Source organism: Miniopterus schreibersii (assembly GCF_964146895.1).
Source record: "Miniopterus schreibersii genome assembly, chromosome: 11".
NCBI classification, from domain to species: Eukaryota; Metazoa; Chordata; class Mammalia; order Chiroptera; family Miniopteridae; genus Miniopterus; species Miniopterus schreibersii.
In genome coordinates this window covers 15,224,352-15,241,760 of record NC_138111.1, presented here as the reverse complement: position 1 = coordinate 15,241,760, position 17,409 = coordinate 15,224,352, and the positions used below count along the sequence as shown (strand labels likewise).

The window sequence follows — 17,409 nt, the reverse complement described above, 5'->3', positions numbered from 1 at the left end:
AGAGAGTAACCAAAGAATTTATTTGCATATATGCACAACCCAAGGACATGGACAATAGTGGGGAGAGGGACTGGGGAGGAAGGTGGGACGGGGTGGAACGGGTTACTGGGGAGAAAAAGGGACATCTGTAATATTTTAAACAAAAATAAAAATTTAAAATTAAAAAAAAAAAAATCAATGGAAAAAATATCCTCAGGTGGGGATTAACCAAAAAAATAAAATAATCATCATCCAATGAATACCCAACACACACACAACTCACACAAAAGTAGAAAACATGTATATCTTTTATATTTGCTTCAGAAGTTGAACTGACAGCAGTACACAGTAAATTGTAGGTTTTTAAATTTCCTTAAACTTTGAGGAAAAAATATTCAAGGTGTTGGAGAAAGAGAGAGAATTTGGGTGAGCTTAGCCCCAAACCAGAGCAAGTCTGCCCTTTTAGTTCTGGTGAAGTGTAACAGTTGCCACCCCAGTCAGCCAAGTGACCCCTGACCTAATAGATTTGGAAACTGAGTATTGACTCAGGTACTTGTTTGTTCAGGCATCTGTCCTCTTTGAGAGAGTTTAATTATCTGGAAAATCCTGTCCACTTGCTTCTCCTGCAGTTGGTCACATTATTGTGACAATAGCTATAAAAATATTTGACCAAAGAAAACCCCTACCAATGTAAAATGACTGCATTTTAAATAGCACCCTTTGTGACACAGGGACGGTAAAAACTGTTGATAGTTAATTAGTTCTACTGCAGCCCATTCTAGTTAAATTTCTGGATAGATATTTCAGTGGAAAAAGAAGGAACTAATTTGATAACTTTAGCTCAGTCTGGTGACAAATCTGCTTCTAGGAGAAATGCAAGGTATTACTTTCACCCATGAGTTCACACAGTATTATTTTTACTACTGACACTGCCTCCATCTCTTTGCACCAGCATAACAACATGAAGGATAAACATATTAATAATTTTAAAACAATGGGCTCACAAGGGAACAGAGGCTCTGGTACTGACCCACTCAGAGTTCCTTTCTTCTAATAATTCAAGTTGCTAACATGTTAGAGCAGGTTGTTAAGTTGCTGACTAAAGATGTCAACATTGTGAGTGTCCAGTGTAAGAATACATTCTGAACCAACAAGTCTCTACCTGCAGCTGTTTAAGTTGCACGCGGAGCTCACTATTTTCTTGGGCCTTTTCCTCTGAGGACTGGGCTTTTCCGAGGGCATTCTGGAGGGCTTGCTTCTCTTTCTCAAGTTCTGCTTGAAGGGCTAATTGTTCTAACTATTGCCACAGGAAGCAAGGACATGAAAACACAAAATAGCAAGAATTTATTATCTAAAAAGGCAAAAAGAAATTTACATACACATGCAGTCCCTTGCTAGTTATGGTTTTATAACAACTCAATTTTATGTTTGTACTCCCAAATTTAAAGGTCCAAGGAAATTTTTTTTCACATGCCTGCTTAAACTAGTAATACTTAAAGGAGATTAAGTATCAAAATCAGAATCTCTGGGGGTGGGCCCCAGTACCTCCCTTCAAAGGCTCTGTGAGTGATCCAACAATTACTGCTTTCCTTTCCCTTAGGCCAATATTTCTCAAACTGTGGTCCTCAAATACCTGCATCAAAATCACTTGCTGTGCCTGTTAAAAATGCATCAGGCCTGCCTTGGCCGGGAAGCTCAGTTGGTTGGAGAGTCATCCCAATACACCAAGGCTACAGGTTCGATCCCCCATCAGGGCACATAGAAAAATCAACCAATGAAATGTATACATAAGTGGAACAGCAAACCAATCTCAATCTCTCTCCCTCTCTCTCTCCCTCCCTCCCCCTCTAAAAAAAATACATAAGCCTAGACTCTTCTCAGACTTGATGGACCAGAATGTCTAGGATGGGGCCCAGGAATCTGCATTTAATAAACTCCACAAGTGATTTCATATAACCAAAGTACATCAATCAAGACCTGTAGATCAAAGAGAGATCTGTTATGTTCCATACCATCAATGTGTGATTTGAAAACCAATCCTGGTAGTCCTAATGCCAAAGAAGCAAGTGTCCCCTTCAATACCAAGTGAACTTGTAAAAAGGCCAGAGTGTTATATTTTTGTCAAGACTTATGAGGAAAAAAAATAAAGGACAACGGGAGTACAAAGGACAACAGATTTCAGGCTAAGGGCTGGCTTAAAACTTAAAAAAAAAAAAAAAATTTGATTTGAAAGCAGATACCATCTAGAAATTTTATTTACTATTATTTAAAAATAGGTATTTACTGTTATTTTAATTGTTTTCCCCCAATCTTCTATTTTCTACACTCTGATCATATTGCTGTAGTTTTCCCCCCAACGTTGTTATCAACTATAGTTTTGTAAAACTTGGTGCTCTTAAAAAATATAATCTTGACAACTGGCTAGTGTGGTAACTTGATACCTCATAAGTAAAGAAATACAAAGTAATTACTATAATAAGTTGGACCTATTTTTTTCCTTTTCTAATCATCTAAATGCTATTTTACATTAATTCCTGGGATTCAAACTATCTTATTTTATTTCACTTTCATTCAATAAGGATATATTGACCCTCCTCATGTTCCAGCCACTGAGAAAACAGAAACAGACACATAACCTGGGCATTCATTATGCTGAGTCTAGCGGGGAGAGATGGACAGTGTACACAAATGATTACTAGACACATGATAAAATACTTTGATCAAGCACAAGGTTATCAAAAAACCAAAGCAGAATCCTGAACCCAGGTTTTTAGCAGGCAGACAGGGAAAAGTCAGGGTGAATAGCCTGGAGGAAGATGCAGACCATTTGACTAGGTGCTAAACAAAACTGTATTTTTGATCTGATAAAGAATATACTATAACTGGCCTCTGATGGCCTCTTTGCCTTTATCTCTCACCCTCTTTCCCTACTCCTCTCCTTGTTCCTGGGATACTGGAGGCATACTTTCAGCACTTTAAATGCACTATGCTCTTTCTCTTTGCCTTTAAGTCTACAAACTTACCCTTTTTACCCCTTACCACTTTCACTTCACTCCCTATACAAGGCCAAATTCTACTCATCCTTCAAGTCTTGGCTGAAACATCATTTGTGTAAGGTAGTCTTCCCTGACTACCCCTCTCCCAGCAACAGAACCCTATCCCTTTCTAATTTGCAAATATAATTTAAATGAGTGGATATTTCATCCAACCAAAATACTAAGTATCAAAATAAAATTTAACATCAACTTAAAAGAGGTCTCAAGCTGTTTTGAGAAAAACTAGAATTTATTGCCCGGCCAGGCATGGCTCAGCAGTTAAGCATCGACCTAGGATCCAGGAGATCGAAGTTTGATTCCCGGTCAGGACACATGCCTGGGTTTCGGGCTCAATCCTCAGCAGGGGGCGTTCAGGAGGCAGCCAATCAATTACTCTCTCTCCTCAATGATGTTTCTATTTCTCTCCCTCTCCGTTCCTCTCTGAAATCAATAAAGATATATTTAAAAACAAAACAAACAACCTAGAATTTGCTGAATACCAAATGCTGGGAGCTTTCAAGCTCATATTCTCCCTTATCCCCATCATAACCCATTTTACAGATGAGGACGCATTTGTCAGAGACTCAGAGCCATGAAGTGATTTATACTTGTTCACACAGGCAGTATTTGAACTCAGAATGTCTGACTCCAAAAATGTGCTCTTCTCATCACTCCACATACATTATATTAAAAAGTATTTAATCTTACACTACATTAAAGGAAGACTGGTATGTTAAGGTCACAGGCTACTTGGCTTCTAGATGGCTTTATGCTCTTACTTACCTGGCTGAGCCTTGTTAGTTTTTCCAAGTCTTCCTTGAGCTGGTTGGTTTCAGCATCACGTATTTTCAGCTGACCCTCTAGTTCAGCCTCATAGGCACTGAGATCTCCCTGGGTCTGCTGCAGGGATGCATTCACCTCATGCTGCTCCTGGAGGGCACTTTCTAGCTCTGCAAGCTCCTAAAGGGATTTAGGGTATGTTTAACTACAAAACTACCACTGTGCTGCTTAAGCATCAGCAAATCATTAAGTAACTTGAGCATAGTAAACCAAATGCTGACCAGCCTGGCACAGAAAGTGTTCATTAGCAATATCATGAAGCCACAGGCAGTGCATATCCAGGCTGGAAAGCAAAACCCTGACTAAATGTAATCAGAAAAATCAGTAAGCTACCAACATGTTTCCCAAAGAGTGACACTTTAAATGTGCCTGAACAGGTAAGAAGGAAAAAGGAGAATAAAACTTAAAACCTATTTTCTATCAGACATTGGAATAAATGTTTTTACATTCATTGTTTCATTTCATCTTCATAATTACTGTGTGAGACAAGATATTATTCCCATTTAAGAGACAAAGAACTGGAAAATGAACACTTAGGGGCATGGGGCTGTGTAATTAAAAAAAGATACAGTCAGAATATGAACTGAGATTTCTGACTCCAAAGCCCACCCTCTTTCTATTAAACCACAGTATGTTCACTTATCAGAAGAGCAAAACGGGACAAGCACTCTCTAATATCAAGGATAGAGGAACTTAAATGAGTGCTAACAAGAATACAAGTACATACTTATTAGCATAACTCAGTTCTAAGTCATTTTAGCCCATTGGTTTTTTATAATTAAATATTACAGCTTGCATCTTTTTATTTGGGATCTTAAAGAATTAAATCAAACTACTCTGGATTAAAACAGAGTAAGTGAAGTCTCCTAATAAATGGCAACAAATCAGGTACAAAAGGGTACAACACTGTCTTATCTATAAAATAATGTTAAAATTATGAAGTAATAACAAGAATAAGAAAAATTGTACTTAATTTTGGGATACAAATAAGAAAATATGAACATTTAATACCACATTTATAATAGCTATAATTTTGTATTCTTTAGAGTTATTTGATAATATCTTTCAGGAATAGAAATTCAGCTAAAATAACCTTCTATCCTTAGTAAAAGAAAAATAATGATTCCAAGTGTATCACAACTAAAGGAAAAAACAAGACTAAATAGCTACTAATACTTTTTGCCACTTATAACTGCATTGCTGCTAACTTGGCTAACTTACTGAATTTGGACATCATCTACTTCTGAGGCTAGGGAAAACAGGCAAAAAAAACAAATCATACCTTCCTCATATTTTCTGCATCTATGGCAACTATTTCCAGTTGGTCCCTCTCCTGCTCAACCTCAGTCAGTCTCTGTAGCAATGTCTCTTTCTCATCCTGTAGCTTTCTGCACTCATTCTGAGCTTGAGTTGCTTGGCCTTTGACAGTCTCCAGATATTCTTGCAACCCACTGATGACACCTTCTAAATCCTTCTTCAGGGCTTCATTTGCTGCTATCTGGCCTAAGATGAAATAAGGGAAGGTAAAATGTATATAAGAAAATGCTTTCAAGATATATAAATAATACTGCATTTCGTCTTGTCTTCAGGTGTCATGCTTATGTTCCCTTAGTTATTTGTTACCAGCTAAGAATGAAAGTCTAAGTTTTCAATTATTTCCTACTACCTTATTTTTCTTTTTCAAGACATAATGGTAGTTTTTCCCCTATTATCCATAGTACAGGAATATTAAGCAAGTATACAACAAAAAATTGCTTATAAAATGCTAATTCTTGCTGCAAAAAGTTTAAAGCAGTAATTTCCAAATAAAATGAAAAATGTACACAAAAACTGAGTTCTTGCTGCTAGTTACACAAAACAAAACCACTCAACAAACAAGACTAATCCAAGACTGGGGACATAAACATGAAACCTGAAGACAAAAAACAAAAAAACAACAAACCAGCCATACATTAGGTACCTACTAAGTGACAAGCACTTTATGAATACTATCTCATTTAATCTCCCCAACAACTAATGACTGAGATAGAAATAACTTGTCCCAGGTCACACAGCTGATAACAGCAAAACAGGGACTGAGATCTCTTGCAGAGCGAAGGCTCTCAGCACTACCACCTTTCATCCTCCCCCTCCACGATTACGACAATGTCACAGTTTAAATCTGCACTGCAAAAGCAGACCCTAAAATTCTTCCTGCACTCCCCTTATAACTAGACACTGAATGCCCTGATGGCAATAGGCTCTTTGCTCCTGAAAGGATTTTATGCCATAGAACAGGGCTTGGGAACCTTTTTTCTGCCAAGGGCCACTTGGATATTTATAACATTGTTCGAGGGCCATACAAAATTATCACCTTAAAAATTAGTCTGCTATATTTGGTCAAATATTTAATTGAATTTATTGAATTTTGAGTCCCACCTACAGTTGCCTTGGCAGGGCCAGACCAAATGATTTCACAGGCCATATGGCCCGTGGGCTGGACATTCCTCACCCCGTAAGAAGACAATCATATGGCAAAGTTTATCATGATCATGTAACTGACTTCCTGACTACTGACTGCAATGACCTGACTCACTAGGACATCAACACAATAAATTTAAATTAAAAATTTTTAATTTTATTACACACTTTTGGGTATTGTGTCAACATTTCCCTATCAAATAGTACAAACAGCTGAAGCATATTCAGCTAATATCTGGATTAACGCCTATCTGGGTGCTCTTTGTTTTTATTAATACTGAAACTGATTTACTCTTAAATCAACTAAAATTCTCACCTTCAGTAAGCTGTTGTTCAAGGTCCTTAATCTCTTCAGTTTCTTTAGCAATTCTAGAAAGTATCTCATCCAAACGGCTTTCAAGTTGTTTGTACTGCTTGTTCATAATGTCAAGCTGTTGTTCGTTACCCCTTTTCTGAGCCTTCACATGGCACTGAATTGAAAAAAAAAATTCTTTAAAAAATAATAATCTTTAACATTTCTAAAGGAAGACTGGAAAATAAAATGTAACAATTTGCATCTATTGTGTATCAGGTCCTGTGTTTTCACATGAGTAGTTTTCATTTAAACCTCATGATGACTTAATGTGGGAAACACCCCCACTTTATAGGTGAGCAAATTGTGTATAAAAGGGGTTAAATGATTTTTTCAAGGGCACAGCTAGTAGGTAATATAGCCAAGTTCAGAGTTTGTTAAACTGCATTAAAACATGTCTCTTTAAAAATGTTTCCAAAAAGTTAATTGATTACATATACATATAGAAAAAGAATATATTCCAAATGTTAATAAGGATTATATCTGGGTGGAAATATTACAGGAGATTTTTTTTCTTTTTTTATGAGTTTTTATGTTAAATATTGTTTATAATAAACATGTGATACTGCTTTAATAAAAAAACATTATATGTACTTTTAAAAAAGGTTTCTTATAGGATAATGGAAACATGAAATGAAAACTTGCTTGAAATTCAAGTTTAATTTCTATTCTTTATACAACGAAACATTTTGTTTTTAGGTTCAATAAACTGGGCACTGAGGGGGATCTCAAAGACCATTTAGCCCAGTGATTCTCAAGGTGGAGGGCCACCCTATGGAGACACACTCCTCTACTAACTACATATGCCCCTGGTGGAAAACGGCTTTTGCACCCACACCCCCTCTCACACTCTGACAGGCATAGCTCTAGGCATAGCTCTACTGGTAACTGGAAAGACTGGATTGTATTTCTCAGGTGTGCTGGGGGTGAGTGGGGATGACAACCAGGAAGTAGTCTAACTCTTCCTTTTACACATGAGAAAACTGAGTCTCAGATTCATCAAATGACTTGCCCAGGTCATCTGGAGACTGTTCATATGGAAAAAAATAATTCCTCAGAGAATCTCTGCCCTCTCACTCACTCACACCCTCACAGGCTCTAGTTTGCCTCCTCCCCCAACAGAGAACAGAATAAATTATCAGAAGGAAGAACTTTATTACAGTCTAAACAACAAACTCCACGACCCAATTAATTAAAAAAAAGAACATTTTCAATTTTAGAAGTTTGTTGCCTCCAAAGACAAAGAAGAAATGAATGGCAGCTTTATCAAAAGATTTTAAATTCATTACAGGTAAAACTTGATGAAATTTTCAAAATTCTTCTACTCCCTACATTCCCAAAATATCCATCTGAAATCTTTCTGAAAAGGTAACTGCATGTTTGGCTTAAATTCTAAGTAAATTTAGGATTTTTATGGCTCAAGAAAGAATTTTTTAACAATCCTAAAAACTCCTGCATTCATAGCTCTATGAATAAATCTTTAAAATTCACCATTAAAAATTTCACTGAAATCTCTTTACATGCAGGACAAAAAAATTGGTCCAATATGTCCATGATTTGCATTAAACACATGGGAGCAAAAGTAGATTTCTGCGATTTTCAGTACCGTGGAGCTCACAAAAGAATTATTGTAAAACCAGGAACTTACATCTGACTCCTCCTCCTTTTAAGCCCTTTGCAGAGAGAGAGAAAATGATCCTACCTTAACTTAGAATTTGTCCTGTTAAAACTGAGCCGTTGAGGACAAGGAAATTGTGGGCGGAACGCTTTCTAATGTCTTCAAATTTATGGGCACTTCCCTCTCTGACAGCCACATTTCTGTAAGCGCCTCCAAGCCTCTGTAACTTCCCAGCTCTTCAAACCACATTCCCGGCTGCGAGTGAGCGGCAGCCCAGTGGCCCAATCACGAGCAGCCTCGGTCGGCCCCACAGCACAGGAAGCTCCCCAGCGCCAATCACGCGCACCCTTTCTAAAAGATTACTACAGGCTAAACCCCACAGAGAACAGTAACTTTGTGCTTCCACAGGGCATTGCCATGTAGGGAAAAGCGATATAAACCCTCCTTTATTATTTGCTCCTGTGATATATGTGCTTCTAGCTATGACCATTTTTTTATAACTAAAATAAGATTTTTAAATAATATCTTTTCCTTTTGAAACCTAGTTAAATGCTTATGTTTGTTGAAAATATTGAGTTAGGCTCAGCTCTGAGCTAATTTTAAAAATAATTAATCTCTTTAGACCTCTAATTCCTGTGTGGGAGAGGGTCACTATAGTAGCATAAGTATGGACTCTGCTTCTTCCTAAAAGGGTGAGTTTGGGAAATCATTTAATTTTTCTAAATCACATTCTTATCTTCTGCAAATTGAAAAAAATGTCACCAATCTCATAGGGATGCTGTGTTAAAGTTCCTCACCAGCACTATGCAAGACATTGTTGGCACTTAATATATTTGCTTTTCATCATATCTCAGAGTCATATACTATTTTCTAATCTCTCAAGCTTTTTCTTTTAAATTATATTTGCTATTCAGAAAGATACCCCATCTAATTAGATAATAAAAGTTAATTAAATAAACATCTATCAATATCTGTAAAAAATATATGCAGGGATCCTACTCTGATTCCCTTTTGCTAAAATGTTCATATTTGTAGCCTAAAATTGGGTGCCTAATACTAGCCAATACGCCAACTTTATGCAAATCAGAAAAAGATGCTCCCTCTGGTGAACAAATTAAAAAGAAACATCCTCTGATGCTCAGACTAAGGCTGTAACCTTAAGAACTAACCTTTAGTAGTTTTAACAATACCAAAAAGGAAGCTTAAATCTGGTTTGTAAACTTCATCCCCACTAACACAGATTGATTTTAGCTACCTTCAAAACTTGGATGTCACTCCTACTTCTCATTTAACTCCTTCCAATATGTAATTATTTACATAAATACAGTGAACATTAGACTCCCTGTCTGCCAGGACTATCACAGTTGTTTGTTGAAAGGCACATACAATCTAGGTTCTAATTAGACTCATAGATCACAGAACTGGTAGGGGCAGCAAAGAAGCTGGCTTGGGTAGTGCCTATAAGCGGGTTCCTTCCTACCTTCCTTGATACAAGCATGCATAAACATAGGGCTGGCCCCTGGGGATACAGTTCCTGTCCTCAGGGGCCTCACATGGGGTAGTAGACTTCTGAACAAATAAATGCAATAAAGTAAGATACTACTGTCCATATTACACACATTACTTAAAAGCTCTAATTTTTCATGAACTGAAAATTACTTAAAATAAGACTACTTTTGGTTTCAATTTTAATACTAAGTCTTAGGCTTTTGTTAGAAAAGACGTTAAGCCTATGATGATAAGGTCACCCTTTGTCAAAATTAGCTGGTCTGCAAAAAATATCTGTGATATTTTACTAAAATGTTTAAAGGAATAATTAAAAACTTGTCAAACACTTAAAGCAACTATAGTGCATTGCCTTTACCATGTTAAATTATATAATTTCTCTTGATCCAGAGACCTTAAAGTTCTTTAAAAATAACCTTTATTCAAAGTATACCATTAAAATATGCAGAAAATATTTTCATTTCTATTGTACAAATATTGGCTAAAATATAAGCCATTATTAGTGAGACTTCTCAGGGTAGAGATAGAAAGAGGCAAGAACCTAACTCCATCATCTGGCCACCTGACCACCTCTGGACACATTTTAGGAAGACATACTTTAGAGAAATGTTTCTTTTTTTAAGGACAAAACAACACAACATGAAACAACAAATAGCTTTAGTGGAATATTTGCATAAAGGATTAAAGAAGGGGTAGAAAAAGGACTCTACACTCACTCCTGCTCTTCTGTCCCACTACCTAGCTCTTAAGAAAGAATAAGATAAAGAGAGAGAAAGGGTAAGAGGTTTAGAGAGCACCTTGAAGCAGGTTTCTCTTGACTTAAAACATAAGGAAATTCAATCAGTTAAAAAAAAAAAATACTATTCATCCCTTATTTTACTGAAAGCTACGTTCTTTAAACCCTAGGGTATGTTTTAAACACACACATATTTTTATATATAAGTATGTGAATATATACACCTATTTTATATATAAGTATGTGAATATATACACATGTATGTATATATAAATATATGTACATACACATATATGCATATGTAAAACACATTATACACACACACATATATAAATATATATTACTCAAATTTGGACATCAAATGAAAAAATAATTTCAGAAAGGATTCTGTGGCTAAAAATGATGAGACATAATATGCAGCTAAAATGATATTCTAGTCCCCATAGAATAAGCCAGAATCTCTTTATTCACTTACATGTTTTGGGTCTTTGGGATCCAAGCTATCTATGACTATTTGCAGGTCCTTGATCTCCTTCTGCTTTTCAGCATTTTCTTGCCTTTGCTTTTCCATCTGCATTTCTAGATCCAGGGCTTCCTGGCGTAATTTATTTAGAAGTTGTATCCTACCACTCAACTGCTTGAAAAGAAGGTCTTTTTCTGCTCCTGAAAGCTAATCCCCCACACCCCAACACACAATTAACAGAGAATAGCAACACTGAATTACAAATTTAAAGAAAACAACTTTTACAACTTAAAGGTAGTCTATACTCTTATCAGTTTTTTAAAAATAAGAGTAAAATACAGGAGTTATCTAGGCATTCTATTTCTATCTTATACTTTTATGCTTATTATATGTAGAAAATCTTATTTTATAAGAGTTTATGAAAACTAATGATTTAATAGCAGGTAAAAATGAAATTGTCACTCTAGTATAAGCAACATGTAAATTATTAATGGTAGCTAACTTGATACAGTACTTACCCTTGTTATTAGCATGTCAAGCAAATTAACAGTATAATGAAAAATTTATATTTACTCATTAAAAATAACTACTTTTTCCAAGCACATTTTGTTTAAAAATTATGTCCATTATTTACATTTTACAATCTAGCTATATAAAACTTTGGCAGGTACTATTTTAAAACATTCTTATTTAATAATTAAAATCATTCTTGTTAGCTCCCTTCACCTCATCTCCCACTTTCAATCCATCTTTAAGACCTATCAATCAGTTTTACGGCCAAATTTTATCTAGAATCAGTCTGCTTTCTCTCTAAGCTCACCATCACCTTCCTAGTTCAAGCCATTACCATCTCTCGCCTGTATAAATAGCCTCCTAACAGATGCACACATCCCCATTCTTTCCACCTCCCCCATTTCACTCCTTGCAGTAGCCAGAGTGCTTGTATAAAAATACAAATAGGATCAGCCACTCTACTACCTAAAATCCTTCAAAGGCTTCCCATTATATTCAGAATAAAATTCAAACCCCTTAAATGACCTATGAAGCCTGGCATGATCTTTAACCTCATTTTCCACTATACTCCCCCTCACTCTGCAGAGGAATCTTTAGTTTGAAGGTCTTTGCACACACTATCACCTCTACCTGCAATACCTTTCTCCTAATGCTGCCTCACTGGCTCCCTCTCAGCCTTTGGGTCTCAGCCTAAATGATCACCTCCTCACACAGGCCTTTGTGGATCCCCACAATTTAAATTATATCATTTTTATTGCCTCTCCTAACTTTTTTTCCTACTACACTTATGTTGTTTAACTATATATTTATTTTCCACTTTTCTTGTTTATTGCCTACTTCTATGAGGAAGGGACACATATCTGTTTTATTCATTTACTCAGGGCCCAGTCGGCAACTGATTTATAGTAAGCTTCCAATAAACATGAATCAATTTCTAGTTACTATATAATCTGAAAGTAACAATATATCTTTAAAAAGAATCTATAATTTAGAACTTTACATTCTTGTTCTACCTACTATGGTATGAATGCAGTTACCATCATAATTTTGAAATACAGGTTTTTAAAAGTTGCAAATAACTGAAACCTTTTACACACTTAAAAACTAAAATGTCAAATACTTCCTTTTTTGAATTTTCTCCCTATGCAATTACATCATTAGTTTGAGCTGCTTACTTCTTCATGACACATTTTGTAATTTCTGAGAGTGTATCACTTCCATCTTTTTTGTGCACTATATTTTATATCATTTACATTTCTGCTGCTTGTTTGATAATGTTCATGGTGTAGTAGAGATGTCTTCTGGCTCTTAATCTAGATCCCAGGATCTTAAAGGTAGGGAATGCTTAATTAAATTAGGATCTATATCAAGAAGCAACTTCCCTGGGTTATGTAGGTGGCTTTTTCACAGTAGTAGACCAAATACATCTTTTTACATAAATCATCATTTATTTCTACAGACTTTATAAAATGCTAATAGGATGTCATCATGATTGGAAGGAAAATGTAACTGGATATGCCAAAACTGTACCTGACTCTAAAATCTGTTATTCTGTAATTAATTAGGCAGCACTAATTTAAGAATTATTTTACATGGTTATGAAGGGAGAAAACATTTCATTTTTTCATTTCTTTTTAACATTGCTGCTTTGCTTTTACATACTTTTTTAAGCTTTATAGCGTCTTCCAGTTGTTTAAATTCCTCAGTAGCTCTTAAAATTTGTTGTTCTGCTTTTTCTATTTCATCATGCAGTTCTGATAGTCGAGTTTGTGCTGCAAATTTAAAATCATGCACACACACACACACACACACACGAGAAAAATCTTAAATTTTCAAATTCATACCAGATTTTTCCCTTTACAGTAACCTCCTCCCCCAGTTAAATTCTAGATTACAGATTATATTAAATTATAGATCACAAAAATAAAAAGTAATTTCTTATGATGGTTTTCCTATTAATCTCAAGAATAGTTTCATGATGTGCTACAGAACTATAATTGATCCTTTAATTTGTAAAATCCCTAAAATAAAAGGGCTTTACTTGATAATCCCAACACTAAAGAACTCTTTTGAGAGAATAAGGACTTTATTGGTAAATATGCACTTACAGGTCACTATGTTATAATTAGGCTCAAGCTATTTTTAAAAACCTCTGTTACAGAGACTCAATATCAAGAAATTCACTACTGAACAGTCTTTCTCAGCTAAAGTCATCTCAAATCAATTATTTGCTACCTCAAATTTCCAATTTCTTTTTCTCCTTCCCCTTTTCCTGCCTTCTATAAAATGATGAGCTCCTTGAAGCTAGTCTGCACAAATATTTGATTTACTTTTGCTTTCCGCTCTGGAGCCTGGCATATAGTATATATATAGACATGGACAACTCAGTTTCTTTTCTTCCCTCTCCAAGCCAACCTCTACTGGCCTTCCATGTTTTCCATTTAGCTACCAACCAACAGAGCATTAGCTGCTAATCTGACTGGTGAGAGCCCCACAATAGGCGATGATTTAGTAATTCATGCATGAACTCAGATCTGCTTTCTCCTTTCATATCCATGCAGCTGAGTAGGTAAGTGGAGTCAAAGTTTGTCATTGGCAGGGTCCTAAGTGCCCTCTTGGATTGATTATTTCTTTTCTTTTTTTTAAACATATCTTTATTGATTTCAGAGAGAGGAAAGGAGGGGGAGAGAGAAGAGAGAAACATCAATGATGAGAGAGTCATTGATCGGCTGCCTAGCCCGCAATCCGGGCACGTGCCCTGACCGGGAATCGAACCGCAATCTCCTGGATCCTAGGTTGATGCTCAAACGCTGAGCCACGCCCGGCCGGGCACTATTTCTTCTTTATGACTTGCCAGGAGGTGTAAGACCCACTGAATTAGACGTTTTGGGGGTAGGTGGGGAGAGAAGATTGAGGAGGTGGAGTGCAGGGACAGGTTGGGAAGAGTTAAAGGCCAGCCTCAGGCTCAAGCCTAAAGAGAGTGCACTAATCCAGCTTATTGTAAGCACTGCTTTAGATTTTTGGCAGCACGCGTAGTTAAAAAGCGGTACTTCACTTGCTTCAAGTATTACTAATTATGCTTTTGAATGTATAGCTCCAATGGTGAGAAGGATCTGTTGACAGTGGCAGATTTAAGCATTCTTGCAATCCCTGGATACGATGCCATCAAATTACTATCAAAAAAACCATTTTCTACCATAATAGAAATAACTAAAAAAAGTAATCTGCTCAATGAATCACTACTTTTGTTTAAGGCTTTTCATGTGAACAATTTAATGCCTTCAGCATATTCAGTAAAAAAATTATAAAACACAATTTGCTTATTTAACATTTTTATATTTTTTAAGAATTTAAAATAACTTTTTAAAACCTGCACTTATTTTTCTTTCTTTGTCTTCCAGTTGTATGTCCAGTGGCATATGGGCTCTCAAGCTCCTCTGCTCATTTGTAGGTTGTTCTTCATCTGGCTTCATCTTCTTGATCTTTATCGGCTGGGCTTTATCGATAATATAACTCTCTCTGGTAAACATATTTCTCTTGTATCTGGATTTGCCAATATAAGGGCTTTCGTCTGGGGTTTTATCAATTTCAACATACTAAAAGCAAAATAAATTAATAGGTGTATAGTTTAATAAGTAACTTATAAGCGGTCAAGTGACAGTATTCATTTTATTAGTGAAGAACGTATCACAGAACTGCCTCAATGTTAATCCTACATGCCTAGAAGCTAACATATATAATATATATCATTCTTTTATTCTTAATATACCAAAAAAACTAGAGCAAACACTGTTCTCAAAGGATTTCTCCTCCTATTCCTGAGGAGCGCGTTTGGAATGACTGATTAAAGAACTGCCTACAGTTATGTGGCTTTTAGCAGTCCTTTATCTTTCAAATCAGAAATCTAGGTATTTTATCTTGGTTTCTTGGCTGACATATAAGTAAAACCTCAGTTTAATAAATTTTAATAATTGTATTTTTAACTAAATAATGTGATATTGGCTGGAATCACCTGGTCTTAGAAGTTAAGTGGTTTCTCTTTTGCAGTAACATTTATGACATTTGTATAAATAATGGTTGACTAACACTGAACCCAGCGATGACTGAACTAACAATGTACAGAGATGACTATTCGGTGGTTGCTGAAGCAGGCAGTGCACTTTTTCTGGAAGTTTAGATTTAAGGGAGATGATCAACCATACTTTCAAGTGAAGTAACTAAGGATTAGAAAGCTGCTTTGGGTTCTGGATATGGCTGTAGGTAAAGATCCTCTGGGCTTTTTACCTCTTTTTAGATACTGCTCTAACTTACAGAGCCAAATAATTCTCAGGTTCAACCAAAATACATTTACTCTGCTGATGCCCTCATAACAAGAAAATGGAATTTTTATTGATAAAATCCCTTGAAAGTCTCCACCACCTGCCCTTCTCTCCCTCACTATATGCTTGTTTTAACTTTGGATTACTAAAAAATTAAAACAACTCACCTCTGATGGATAATAATTCAGTGGCTCAAATTTAGCATCAATTTTATAAAAGGCCAATTCCTGTTCCAGCTCATACTGTTTCTGACATGCTCGCGTTAGTTCCATGGTCTTCTGTTTTAGCTATTGGCCCAATTTGACATGAGACAACACATTTGCATCAGTAAGTCAGTATAAAGGTACAATGGTATGGGGCAAGTTCTAATCATAACTAATAATTAGATTGTTTTAAACCCCACAGCAAATAGCACAACATTCAGAGGATCTTATCATAATTCTAAAGTATTATAAAGAATGAAATACAAAATTATCACTTCATAAGAGATCACATAAAAGACCTTTGAAGTTTATATGCTATTTCAGGATACAATGAATGAAGATTTTAAAAAATCATTTAAATTTGCTTTACCCAAACATGAAAATAACTCTGTATCAATTATTTTTAAGTAACTAGTCTACTAAGTACCTGCTTCCTGATTTCCCAACTTATTTAACTCACTCTGAGATTTAAATGATAGCTTCAAATCATGAATGGAAATTACATTCAACATCGATTATAAAGGAATCGGGAGGAGGAATGAGAAGGATGAAAATAAGAGTTTGGTTTTAACTGTTGTACTGTTGTTGCTGTAGTATTTTGGCTAACGGCATCTCAGTTTCAAGTGTTCAGAACATTAGTCTTTGTAATAGAGGATAAGGGATGTGAGTAAGATCCATCAGATCCAAATATGTAATATTAAATTTTTAATAAACTAATGCTACTATAATTACAAGTTTTTAGTTATTCTTAGAAATTTTGGAGCTAGAATAAATGAAATCATCCAATGTAATGCTCTAAATTTATAAATTAAAAAATTGACTCCCAGATTGGTGAACTGACTTGTCAAAGTTACATATTCGATTAGTGGCAGAAGCTAAATATTTTATTAACTATCAGTACCAGTCCCTTTTCTACTACACTAATCTTTTGAGTTAATTTCAAAGGTCCACTAAGTGATTTTCACTTTTTTTTGCCAGTGTCTGATAGTAGATACCAGTAAAAAAAACATGCAGAAAAACTCTATTAATATAAAAATGCAAGCTCAAGAAAATAAAAAACAAACACAAACATTTTACAAGGCCCAGGAAATCAAAATCGTGCATGATTTAGCTTACAGTCACCTCCTGATTATCCATCCAAGGGAAGTAATGCTAACCTGAATAAGAGATAATTTTGATCAAGTACTCACAGTGTGCCAGCATTTTACCTGTGCTATCTCACTGAATCTTCATAACTATCTTATGAGATGATAAAAGGTGCACAGAGAGGTTAAGTAATTTGCCCTGTTGCACAGCTGGTCGTGGAAGAGGCAGAGTTCAATTCTAAGTCTCCTGATTTCAAACCTAACACTCTGTCTATTATACAATACTGCTTCCGATGTCCT

General features: G+C 35.6%; 1 protein-coding gene across 7 annotated transcripts in view; it reads right to left on the bottom strand.

The window, feature by feature from the left end:
- CNTRL (centriolin) overlaps positions 1-17,409 on the bottom strand; it is a 74,626-nt gene that overhangs the window by 36,496 nt on the left and 20,721 nt on the right. For 5 of the 7 annotated variants that reach the window (XM_081151129.1, XM_081151127.1, XM_081151128.1 and 2 more), the window contains 8 exons: positions 15,989-16,108; positions 14,873-15,098; positions 13,165-13,274; positions 11,002-11,196; positions 6,631-6,784; positions 5,137-5,357; positions 3,798-3,974; positions 1,142-1,276 (listed from right to left, as the gene is read on the bottom strand). In XM_081151129.1, coding sequence (XP_081007255.1) covers positions 1,142-1,276; positions 3,798-3,974; positions 5,137-5,357; positions 6,631-6,784; positions 11,002-11,196; positions 13,165-13,274; positions 14,873-15,098; positions 15,989-16,108 — 1,338 coding nt within the window. Of the gene's footprint in view, positions 1-1,141; positions 1,277-3,797; positions 3,975-5,136; positions 5,358-6,630; positions 6,785-8,157; positions 8,236-11,001; positions 11,197-13,164; positions 13,275-14,872; positions 15,099-15,988; positions 16,109-17,409 lie in introns of those variants that run through there. The other 2 variants (XM_081151131.1, XM_081151130.1) reach the window with 2 other exon arrangements.